Below are 13,295 nucleotides of genomic sequence, written 5' to 3'. Positions count from 1 at the left end.
AGAAGAATTGAGCAAATACAGTTGTGTTTTAAATATTGGTTAATAAGTGCTGCTTATTGACTCACTAGCAGTCATCATTCTTAGATATGTCATACATCATTAAAAAGGATTAAGTAGAATTTGTTAGTTTTATCCAGTTTTCTGATTTCCCCAAAAAATCAGTTTTTGGGGTGCTGGATTACAATGTTTGTTTTCTGTAAGATTTGTTTTTAAGTATGAAGGTGTAGAGATTAAAAAAACTAGACCTAAATCTTCACATAGTTGGTAGTTATTAATTGAAAGAAAATTGACCTTCCATTCTTTATGAATTATGGAAATGTACATAAATTGAATATGAATTATGGAAATGTACATTAACCCTTTAATGCTGAAGCCCTATTTACAAAAACGTCTCCCGTATGCCGGCGTTCGGTGAGTTAGCGCCGAAACGGAAAAAAGTTGTTTTCAAAAATCACAGCACGCTTAGTTTTTAAGATTAAGAGTTCATTTTTGGCTCATTTTTTTGTCATTGCCTGAAGTTTAGTATGCAACCATCAGAAATGAAAAAATATCATTATCATATATAAATATTGGAATATATGACAGCGAAAAAAAAAAACTCGTATATAATTGTATACAAATCGCTGTAAGCAAACGGTTAAAGCTAATGAGTTAATTTTTTTAGTTGTATTGTACATTAAATTGCGATGATTTTGGTATATAATAAATTTTTAAAACGATCAAAGCAACACAGAGAAAATATTATCACAAAATGATGCATGAATTCGTAACGCGTGGACGTAAAAAAATGTTTTTTTAAAAATTCACCATAAATCGAAATATTGTGCTAGAGACTTCCCGTTTGTTGAAAAATGAAGCTAATTGATTGAATATTAATAGACTGTAAGTGTTTTAGCTTACAATTGCAGTTTTGACCATTTCGTCGAGTTAAATTTGACGAAAGTCAAATTTTTTCTATTTATCGTGATTTATATGGAAATATTTCAAAACTGATAAAAGCTACAACCATGAGTTATTTTTTGTTGTATTGTACATGAAATTGCGCACATTTTCATATATAAAACTTTATGTAACGACTAATATAAAAGCGGTGCAAATATTACAACAACGAGACGAAAGAATTTCTGAGATGTTCGGCCGAAAGTTACCGTGCAGACGTAAAGGAAAATGTTTTTTAAAAATTCACCATAAATCGAAATATTGTGCTAGAGACTTCCAATTTATTGCAAAATGAAGTTAAACGATTGAATATTACTAGAATGTAAGAGTTTTAGCTTACAATTGCATTTTTTTTACCATTTCGGTCGAGTTAAAGTTGACCAAAGCTTGAAATTTTGGCAGTTATCGTGATTTATGTGAAAATATTTCAAATCTGATAAAAGCTACAACCATGAGCTATTTTCTGTTGTATTTTACATGAAATTGCGCATATTTTCATATATAAAAGTTTTATGTAACGACTAATGTAAAACGATGCAAACATTACGACAACATGACGAAAGAATTTCTGAGATGTTCGGCCGAGTTACGCATGCAGACGTAAGGAAAAAATTTTTTTCAGAAATTCACCATAAATCGAAATATTGTGCTAGAGACTTCCAGTTTGTTGCAAAATGAAGGTACATGATTGAATATTACTAGAATGTAAGAGTTTTAGCTTATGATTGCGTTTTTGACCATTTCGGTCGAGTTAAAGTTGACGAAGCTTGAAATTTTGGCAGTTATCGTGATTTATATGAAAATATTTCAAAACTGATAAAAGCTACAACCATGAGTTATTTTCTGTTGTATTCTACATGAAATTGCACACATTTCCATATATAAAACTTTATGTAACAACTAATATAAAACAGTGCAAACATCACGACAACGTGATGAAAGAATTTCTGCGCGGACGTAAGGAAAAAGTTTTTTCAAAAATTCACCATAAATCGAAATATTGTGCTAGAGACTTCCAATTGGTTGCAAAATGAAGGTAAATGATTGAACATTACTAGATCGTAAGAGTTTTAGCTTAAAATTGCATTTTTTACCATTTCGTCGAGTCAAAGTTGACCGAAGGTTGAAATTTTGGCAATTATCGTGGTTTATATGAAAATATTTCCAAACTTATAAAAGTTACAACCATGGGTTGTATTTTGCTGTATTGTACATGAAATTGCGCACATTTTCATATATAAAACTTTATGTAACGGCTAATATAGAACAGTGCAAAAATTACGACAAAATGACGAAAAGAATTTATGAAATTTTCAGCTGAGTTACCTCCCGTGCGTAAGAAAAAGTTTTTTTAAAAAATTCACCATAAATCGAAATATTGTGCTAGAGACTTCCAACTTGTTGCAAAATGAAGGTACATGATTGAATATTACTAGAATGTAAGAGTTTTAGCTTACAATTGCGTTTTTCTACCATTTCGGTCTAGTCAAAGTTGACCGAAGGTTGAAATTTTTTGTAGTCGACGTACAGTACGTCCACTCGGCACCCAACAGACAATTTTAGTCGACGTATGATACGTCCAATAGGCGTTTAAGGGTTAATTGAATATGAATTATGGAAATGTACATAGTTTGAACTGGACCTTGGCAATATGGTATTTTAATTCCTTTATTGTATGGGAACTCAAGTAAAACAAAGCCTTATAGATAAATTGTTTCGTTTTCAGGTCAGTGCTGTAGCATTAGCAAAACTTTTGGAGCATGGAGTAACTGCTAATGATGCCAGACTTCAAGATATTATTGTTCAAGGAGATCAGGTAAGAAGGTTACACCTTCCATTAGGGTTTACTATCTACAGTATTCCTTTTGAAATGCATTTTAGACGCTAACCAAGTTATTCCTATGGCATTCTTCATTCTTAGCTGCTTGGTACTAGTGACCCTGGAATTTGTAACTAGACAACCTGCAGTCGCTCATCCATAGTTGCATTAATTCTATTCCTTTGTTCTCCTCCCATCAGATTGTTTAACCTCAAATTTTTTCATTGTTGCAGAAATAGCCTTAAAACCACATGAGTAAAATTTGAATTTTAATCAAGTAATAGTAAGTTACTGTTATTAAATATGCATTAGGGTGCTCAGATTGTTGTTGTATGTGCACACTGATATTTATAGACCCTTGATCATACATGATTTATACAGCTGTTAAGACCTGTTGTATTGTTTCCTTAGAAGAACAACATTTGTATGGAATTTTTTAATGTCAAAAGTATATCCTGACAAAGTGCTAGAATCTTTTAAAGATGGTTGCACGCTGTTTAGTAGCTGAATTTCACAAATTTTAGAGGATTTGATAAGTTAGATCTTCATTAACCAAGACTGACAGCAGATCGGAATGGCTGGCCTCTAATCCCAACATCCTCGTCTGGTTTCTTGGTTACAGTTGATTTGTAAGATGAAAAATTTAAACCTATGATTGGAATCTTCTGATGGGTGATGTTCTTAAATACTTACAAGTGATTGCTTTTACACGAATACTGCTGTAATTTTTTCATGTGTGAATTAACAGGGAAACATTTTGGCATGCTATATTCTTTTTTTCAGATTTCTGTGCATGGTAAGCTGTATGCATGTACTGAAGAAATGCTAACAAAATACTGTCTGTTTTTCAATATAGATATTTAAGTTTTAATAATAATATTGTGGTGTGTCATTTGACAGTGCCTGTAAGAAGTTACTCTTAATTGGCTCTTTCATCACCCAGGTATTTTCGCCTGATACTAGAATAAGAACCCGTTCTCAGCGAGCATCCCGTCCCGAACAATGGACCCAAGTTCCTGTATTAGTCAAAATCTTCAAACTACTTATCAACGAACTGGCGAATGCTATAGACTCAAACATGGCAAAAGATGATGATGATGTGAGTTGCTGTTCTGTTCACTCGCCAGATTTTGGCTTATTTTAATGAATGGCGTTGCAAATTTTGCTTTATTGTAAAACTATTATTTGGGATGAATCTTACCTAATGTTGAAGATAAATTTTATTGTGAAAATGTATGAAATTCTGTAATGTTGTTCTTGTTGGGATTGTAAAAGGTGAAAATAGTAAACCTGTAACTTCTGGTTTGGTAGTAATCTGTGGTGAATCTTGTACAGCAGGAATCTGAGGATGAGTGTTGGGAAGATGAGGAGGAGGAAGGTCAGGCTAATGGAGACAATACTTTGACATCAATGTTTGCCCCATCAAGTAGTTTTCCAGGTTATGATACTGATACTGTGGATGATGACGATGATCCTGATGCTGTAAGTAAAGTAACCTGTACTTTGATAGTATGTTGTTAGTTTTGAATGGCATTATTTTAGCACTTCTAAATTTAGAACAGTAATATTCATGTTTGTGGCATTTGTTCATTAAGATAACACACACACACTGATAATTCATTTTAGTTGAACAAGTTCTGTACTATGATATAAAGCAGTGATATATGTTAACACAAGGAAGTGCTTGAGTTTGTTAGTTATCATGTATCACCAAGTAAAGCATGTATGTTTCCTAGGTGATACCACTCTATGTACTTTGTACTTCACACTGTAAAGTAAGGCAAAATCTTACCCAAACATCTTCCTTATAGCAGTAATATTTTGTCCAATGTTTCTTTGGTGCATTAGTAAATTTAGTCTTTATTATGTTATGCTGTTGTATGGATTTTTTTCTATATAGAGATCTTACAATGTTTTTTCTTTGTAGGTTAGTGATCCCATGTACACATTGGACTTGCAGCAGTACCTGACAACGTTCATCAGCACATTCACACAGCACCCAGCGTTTCCTGTATTTGTGCCTCATTTAAATCCCCATGAAAGAGAAGTGCTACAGGGAATTGGTGTGCAGTGCTGAGATAGGGGAAATGGCATTATGGTTTGAATGTGGAAGCATTGCGTTGGTTTCAGTCGTTCACCTGTCACGTGTCATCACTTGTGCTTGGAATTGGATAATGCTGCTAGACAGTATTCTCCATTGCTAAGTATCATTATCTGAAAGTGCTCAATCTGGTTCCAATGAGTGGCGTATGATTATAGCTATAACCTATGCAACTGTGAAAAAATAACGCTAAAATGTTAACATTAATGGTAATTGACAATTTTGTCACCTTACTGTGACTACATGTTAACCAATGGGAAATTACCATATTATAATTTGAAGCAGTATAATGGACATAATGTATCATATAATAATATTTGAGGGAAATGAAGAGTTGCTGAAGGAAAGAGAAATAGAAATAAAAAGAGGACTTCACCGATGCCTAGTTTTTACAATTTTATAAATATTTTTTTAAGGAAAAATTTGTGATGAATGCATTTAGAAAACTTTGGTTTCTTTTATGAAGGTATGTAAGGGTTTTAACAGTTTAACGAGTGTATATAATTTGCCTTAGACTAGAAACCCGTGACACATTGAGAGGTACATTCATTCCAGAAAAAAGTCTCATGTGGCATGATTTTATACAGATGCTGTCCATTCCTTTATATGTTTCTCCCTTTTATGCCCTTGGGGCAAACCCTTAGTTAGCTTTACTGATAAAAGGAACTAAAGGTATGATCTGATATCCTGCCTATTTATTTAGGGTACTTGATTATTTTTGCTCATGACATATTATTCCACAGGAAAAGATAACGGCATTTTTTCTCTTGAATGTTAGTGTACTGTACTGAATTCTGTGATCTTAGTAGTGTTAGAGAAGATTATAGCTGCGGTAATGTCAGTTTTTCATCTTTGCCAACAGTTTTGTTTTATTTTGTTGTTTTGAGTCGTGTGATACCCATGCAGGTTTTGCAGAATCTCAAAGAAAAATGCACAACTGGAATAGGTATACATGACTTTAAATATTTAAATTCATATCTGAAGTTTTTGAACTTTTAAAAGTTCTGTTTCAGACACCATCAGTTAACAGTTTGAACTTGTTAATCTTGCCATGTAGGTTATACACTTAGTTTTTCATGAGTTCTATGAAGAAAACTCAAGGAAAAATCAACAGTATATCAGATGAAATATTCACCCTTAAAATGCTAAAAGTGCCTGCTATAGCCCATGTCTAGTGTCAAATTATGCTTCTATTGCATGTGCATATTATTTTGGGGGAAGCGAGAAGAAAAGACATGTTGTGTTCTTTTGTGCACAGCTCTTGAGTCCTACAAAGTTTTGAGAGGCCCACAGGGAACTCCATTAAGTTGTATATTTAATTTTTTTTTTTTTTTTTCAGCATTAATAAATACAGTCGAGGACCATCAGGTTTTTGCAGATAGCTCATGTTTGTTATATGCAGCATATTGTTGTATATTTTTTAAAGAAAATGATCAAACGAGGAGGGTTTATTGGAGATTAATTTTCATAATTCTGTGGTTGTTTTGGATCCTGGAGATTTTAGTAGTTTATTGTTGAACTGAATTTCTCTCGTAAGGTGCCACTTCCAGTGATTTGATGCTTTAAAATTTGAGTTTTCTCTTTTATTTGAAGAGGTGTTGTAGGTTTATTGAAAATTGATTTATATTTTTTGAATTTTATATTTGAGATGGTTGATCAGAGAGATAGGTAAATAATCGGCTTCGTTGGAGCTTCAAATTAAATATTGATATTGCTACAGAGAGGAGTGTATTTTTGTATTATGCATGTTAACTTCTAAAGCCTTTGTTATTCAAGTGCAATACTTGTAACACGGGGAATGGGAGTTTTATTTGTATGAAAAATTTTAATTACAAGTTAATAGCATTGATATTTGCATGTTGTCATTGTCCTTCATCAGTGTTGCAGGTTTAACCACATAATTCCCTAAGTTGAGGTACCGAGTGATTTTGTGATTGTTGAATCAAGAGGAAAAAATGGCATTTGTTGTGATGAATACATATGAATTATATATGCAAAAAAGTGAGCTCTTAAGTTTATTGGAAATATATTTTTGAATTTGTTGAAGAATCTGGGTGTTACAAAGTTTTAGTTGTGGGTGAATCACTGTGCAAGGCAGGAAAAACAGATGCATCAAATGGAAAAAATACACTGTCTGATACAGAGCAGTTACCAGCAGGTTGCTGGTGTCAATATTTGAAAATTGCAATATGAGTATTGCAGTATGCAATGCACCAAAGGTTGGTGTCTCCAAAGAGATAAGAAATTTTTTTTACAGACTTGCAAATTTGTTGATTAAACACCAAAGATATGAAAATTATTGGTGAAGTGAATGCAAGTGTTTGTAAGAATAGGGAAGGTATGGGGAATGTAATGGGCAAGTAAGGACTGGGGGAGACTGCAAATGTCAGTGGCTGCAATTTATTATTTAGTACAACAAAAAATGTGGTGATGTTAGGTACTCTACTATGAAAAGGACACTGTGAATACACTTGGACTTCTCCCTAAGGCAGTCAGAAAGCAAATAGGTCATGTAGCCATTAATTGAGAGAGAAAAATAACATCAAGGAATGGCAGGAATAAAAGATGATGGCATAATCACCAACTTGTCATTGCCACTAAGTTAAAATTAAAAACGCTATACAAAAGTTGACAGGTTAATCCAGTAAACCCTCTGGGAAGACGGGCATCAAGAGGCCTTTACAATTTAATGTATTTTTGCATATTGGGATGCATCCACACGAGTGAACTTCGTTCAATGTGACATCAGAAAAGGAGAAACTGACAAAGTTCTGTATATGTTTTGTATGATTATCTAAGTAACAAGGCTTTGCTTGTTGCTAGTTAAGATTGGTGGATGGGTTTAGAGAAGTTGTTGTCTGACATAGGAAGTTACGTGTTCGTCAGTGTTATTCCCTACCATTAAACATGTCCTAGATTTGCTGTTCTCGTGGGTTACCTTTGAGCTTGATAGACTTACATCATCAACATCCATGCCTTTGGGATGTGAGAAGTGATGTATATAACGGTCCATTTTCACATACATCAATCACTCTTGCTGCCGTCAACACCTGGCTCTCACTGCTCAACTGTCATCATTAGGACATCAGCATAAAAACCTTTACTGATGTTTGCTTGATAAGAAGCAAGTTCGATTGTGTGGACGCAGCCTTAGAACCCTTATCTAGGGAGGAGCAGACCATGAATAAGGGTAGGGTTGATACCAAGAAATAGTCAGTGTGGTGGGAAAAAAATTTTAGAGGGTAATGAAACCGAAACCTCTGATGTCGGTTGCGACTTGTGATATAATCAAGAACAGAGGAGCAAAAAGTATATACACAAATGTCAGGAAGATTAATGCAAAGTAGAACATATTAAGCACTCAGGTCTTGATAGTTAAACCAAGATGAAGAGGCAAGAGAATACTCTGACAAACAGGCTGGTGAGTGGGACTAGTGAAGTTTAGCCCTGGTAATTGTTATTGACATATCCATGGGTGAAAAGGAAAGTACATGTCATAATGAAGGATGGATCATAAATATAAGACTACAAGGCTGTTTGGAACACTTTTATGAGGTGCATGAGAGATATGAGGGGGATAATTTAATTTAGCTGGAGTTCCAGAGGTAGTCAATAATAGAGAGATTAGAAATGACAGGTTATGATGGATTCACAGGAGATAATTTTAGCTGGAACTGAAATAACACTTTGTTTTCTAATTAGATATACCCCTGCAGGGGGTTAGTGCCATCAGTGCACCTCACTCGGTGCACTGTAGGCATTACTTAAGGTTCTTTGCAGCGTCCCTGTGACCCCTAGCTGCAACCCCTTTCATTCCTTTTACTGTACCTCCATTCATATTCTCTCTTCCATCTTGTTATCCACCCGCTCCTGAAAAAGGTTTCATATTGCAACTGCGAGGATTTCTTCCTGTTACACCTTTCAAACCTTTCTACTCGCAATTTCCTTTTCAGCGTTGAATGACCTCATAGGTTTCAGTGCTTGGCCTTCTGCCTCAATTCTGTATTCCATTCCATTCCACTAATTAGATACTTGCAGAACACTGAATGAGGAAAACAGCCTGAAGATTGGGAATTGGAAGTTATAGAAGGGTATTTTAGAAAGGCAACTTGACGATTGGTAACTACAGAAGTACTGCACTTTTGTTTGGCATCATGAGAATACAGTATTCTCAGTAGTCTGGGGAACTGAACTGATGAAAAGCGTACAGATGAACAAGCTGGTTTGAGCAAAGGCAGAAATTACGCGGATCAAATATGTGTGAAACGTATTGTGCAGCAGTATGAAATTTTAAAAAATCCCATTTTGATGGCTTTTGATTGTGAGAAGCCATCTGATAGCTTTCACAAGCATGTTAGGGAGGTCTTGGATCATTAAATTTGGTTAAGTATGTCAGGCTCATTGAAACTATCCATGTACGCAATAGATACAATGTTAATGATGATGAGATCATCTTGGGTGAATTTGTAGAAAATGGTTGTGTGTACTGTACAGGGGGAATGTTTCGCTTTTGTTGTTTGTCCTTTTCAGATTTTATAAAAAAAGGTTTAGAGTAACCAAACAAAGTAGAATGACTTAGAAAACAGAGATGGTGTTGTTTTAATAAGCAAAACAACCAAATTTACAAAGATTGATGAACAGCAGGCTCCAAATAAATTGAAGGAAAACAGAAATGTTGTAATGATGACAGTATGCACAAAGGGGTGGAATAACACTGGGTATGATCTAAATTGCTATGTGAACATGAATTGTTATGGCCATGAAGCAATATCTAAATGATGTTGTCGATTTGAAAATAAAGCTATAGGGAGAATATTAGGCATCAGATGCAAGATTGAATGAGAAATTGTAGTATATGGGCTTTGAGGACCTAAACTCTTACATACGATTACTCGACTTGCATCTGGCCAGTTGCAACCAGGTTTTGAAGTGTAAGTTATGATGTTTTCTCAGTTTTGGTTTGGTTTTAAGATTTATGCAAAGTAATGAAGTGCAGTTCCTCGTAGAGACACCGCCTGTAAGGTATCTTGTGCTGCTCGTTGTTGGTAATGTTTAAGGTGCTTTAGGAACAATTGGAAAAGGAAGGTAAAATGAAAAGGCTTCAAAGGGAGATCTTACAAATCAAGAAGAAGAAAGTATGGAGTAGTAAACAGGAGAAAGTTAACGAAGAGTTAAAAGGAAAATAAATTGAGGGGAGAAACGCTAGGCCTAGTAGGATATCCAAATAGAAGACTTTAAGACAGTCTTTAGGCAACCCCTGATGCACTGTATTCAGATTTATAATTTTTGTCCATTCCCTTAGTTTAAACTTTACTAAGGGCACTGCAGGCATTACTAAAGGGTGTTTGCAGCATTCTGTTAGTCCCTTGCTATAACCACTTTTCAGCCGTTTACTTGACCTCCATTCCCACCTCCTGTCTTCCACCGTGCTGTCCTCAGAATACTTTTCTTATTTTTTAGAGCAGTTGGAGATTTTAATGCACATACTGTAGAAATTTTGGATTACGACTGTCACTGTAATTTCCGCTCTTACGACCAATATAGATATCACGTCAGTTTATGATATACTATATAACTCCATTGACTGTTCAAGACGAATTACTTAGAAAATTCTTTAAGCTACTCAAGGAAATGATCGCGCAATACGTACTCCAATATATTCTTACATTTCTTTACTTATCAGTCACAAGGGATAATTTATTCATAATTATTCCATTCATTTACGTTTTTTCTTGTTGCATATTACTTTTTTCCAAGTAATGAAGTCTCTCCGCAACGAAGACGCTTCCTGACCTTCATTTGACTTCAGTCGACCTGCAGTCTACAGCCCTGTTTCCCTCCATTTGCTTAAACTCAGTCTTGGAGCTCTCGGTCGCGCAGAGCCGGTGCAGTTTTCGTTATTTTTTTTTCTGTGCGTTCGCGGGTTTGTACGTGTGATTGTACGTTATACCAAAGGACATGACAGGCATATATTTCCACAAGTGTTGATAAATCCGTTCTAAGAGGTTTAAATTACGGAAGCTACGGTTTAGACTAAACCTAAGTGTTACTTACGAACGGAAGAAGGGGACTCTGTAAGGTAAGTACTGATTTCCAACCTGTGGTTTTTGCATGATCTTTCTATTGGGTATGAATTCAGGACGGAGGGCAATGCATAATTCGCGTACGACAATTAAACATCGTAACTTACCTTTCCTGACTTGGCCAAGTGGTGAAAAATAACAGGTGGATTAGACCTAGGCCTAGGCCGAGGGGTTGTGAAGCAGTAACCGAAGGCACGATCTTTATGCGTGGGCATAATTAATGTAATCTGTGAGCTAAACGAGTAAAAAATAATGTAATCTGTGAGAAAACTGAGCGAAAATTATAAATGAGGGAATAGGGCCATTCGAAGTGAGAGCCTTTGGAAGCCACATTCTTAATGGCATGCGGTATCTTGTATAGGTTTTGAATACGGTTATAATTTTGTAAGGCAAGATGAATTCAAATTTTGTTTTACACCAAACCAAGTTCCAGTTGCCATGAACAATTTGATCACGGCACGAGTAGTTCATAAAATTGGGTCAGTGAATCGTAGTTGGGTGACGAGAGTGTTAGTATGCAAGATAATTTTTTTGGTTAGGCCTATAGGATTCTTATCAAGCCATGTCTAGTCTTCCCTAACTGTAAATTATAAGAGCATGTAGACATAAGGTGCCTCGGTCTAGTTCTGATAAAGTCAAGGTAAATAAGAGCTTATTGACATTCGATTGTTCAAACTAATGGTACCTCGGCCTAGTTTTGGTAAGTCTAGGCAAAGATGATCATGATATTCACCTGTCCTTAGTAGGCGATGGGTACCTTCGAGAACGATCAATAAATAGTAAGTCATCTGGCGGAGGCGGGTCATATGTACGGTGTTCACTTTCAAGCACGTGCAGGTTGTTCAAGCTGTTGGTATGGTGTTGAATATTAATTAGATTCCAATATCGTACGTAGTTTTTTGTAGATCCAAGTAATGAGCTTTGAGGTTTCCTCAGGGCGTAGTCTGGTGATGCATGTAATCTGATGTATGTCGTTAATGTAATTCCAAGTTACGAGATCTTTGATAGCTAATGATTTGTATTTGTTGACTAACGGTTATAGTGTAAGAATTTATTTTTTTAGCTTCTAAAGCGTTGTAAAATAATTTAGGAAAACGTCACCTTGCTATAGTAGATGTAATAATAAATCATCCGGGAACAATTAACCTTCCCTTAATCTACCTTAATCTTGGGCTCCGTGCCCTGACCTCTTATAGTACTACGGTTTTCCATACATTTCATTTATCATTGATCTATACTTTACGGTAGAGGTTTCTCGTACAGAGAAAAAGCGTTGCGGTTTATGTTAATTCTAAGATATTGTATGTTTTTTTGGTTTGCTGATGTCTGTTTATTTGCAATTTAATAATAATTGTAATAAGTTCATTTGGTGGCTTAGCAGTAATAAAAGATAAAAAGTCTAGGAGAGCTTCATTGGTATTTCAAGACGGTAAGTAGAATGAGGTGTTTAGGACACGGGGACCTATGATGGTTAGCATCAATAGGCCGATGATTAATTCAAGTTAAATGGAGGTCTAAAATCAACAATAATTAACAAAGGGGTCGGCCTCCTTTTCAAATGTTTACGTCCTCAAATTACAGGCAGCCCAGAATTTTTAATAGCAATGGTAATTTTGCAGGAGAATTACTGGCGGGATGGAGTAACAAAGGAGAGGCAATGACATGAAAGATCGAAAAACTCTCTTCAAACAGAATGCAGCGAATGCGAGTTATTATTATTATTATTATTATTATTATTATTATTATTATTATTATTATTATTATTATTATTATTATTATTATTATTATATACTATACGTTGTCTTGTATCTTTACCGTGGCCCCGTTTGCGTCTACATTCTTAGACGTGTATAAAGCCCTGTACAGAACTGTGTTATTATTATTATTTGGTATTATATTATTATTGTTATTTCATTTCTACTTTATGCCAGGTTACTGTAAATTTCCAGGAGTAAACTAGACCACTTGTTCCGTGTTCCGTAATGGTCTGCGTAACTAGGTTCGCTGTTAATTTCTTCAGAATTCGAGCAGGATATAAGAATACACACTGTTGCCGGGTATTTTTTCCTTATTACTCTGTTGACCCTCGTGTCCACTGTGGTCCATTGCGGCTAATACAAAATTGTTAAGGTTCGCGACAAGTTTTCGGTAAAGCTTTTTTTCACAGCTAGAAATTCGATGGGATTTAAAGATAAATATTTTGTTGGTATGCATGTTTTTGGAACGTGTAAAATGTAAAATTGTGGATAGAATGAATCCCGTATATCTAAAATAACATGACGATCTTGTATTTCGTAATAAGTCCGTAGGCTTTTAGCAATGGTTACTCAATCACTTCTCGCACTCGTTCCAC

The 13,295-nt window shown here is 35.1% G+C and overlaps 1 protein-coding gene and 1 long non-coding RNA gene across 2 annotated transcripts in view; both read left to right on the top strand.

The window, feature by feature from the left end:
- Positions 1–6,710, top strand: part of Ipo9 (Importin 9) — a 33,082-nt gene extending 26,372 nt beyond the window's left edge. The window contains 4 exon segments of the mRNA XM_067089308.1: positions 2,666–2,755; positions 3,702–3,857; positions 4,094–4,240; positions 4,686–6,710. Coding sequence (XP_066945409.1) covers positions 2,666–2,755; positions 3,702–3,857; positions 4,094–4,240; positions 4,686–4,835 — 543 coding nt within the window. The 3' untranslated portion in view covers positions 4,836–6,710.
- A 3,724-nt stretch (positions 6,711–10,434) lies between these two features.
- Positions 10,435–13,295, top strand: part of LOC136830190 (uncharacterized) — a 137,958-nt gene continuing 135,097 nt past the window's right edge. Inside the window, exon 1 of the long non-coding RNA XR_010850592.1 lies at positions 10,435–10,938. This is a non-coding gene — a long non-coding RNA (uncharacterized lncRNA). The remainder of the gene's footprint in view (positions 10,939–13,295) is intronic.

This window comes from Macrobrachium rosenbergii, chromosome 46 (genome assembly GCF_040412425.1).
Source record: "Macrobrachium rosenbergii isolate ZJJX-2024 chromosome 46, ASM4041242v1, whole genome shotgun sequence".
NCBI lineage: Eukaryota > Metazoa > Arthropoda > Malacostraca > Decapoda > Palaemonidae > Macrobrachium > Macrobrachium rosenbergii.
Note: the sequence above shows the minus strand (reverse complement) of the source record. Positions and strands in the feature narration are given on the sequence as shown.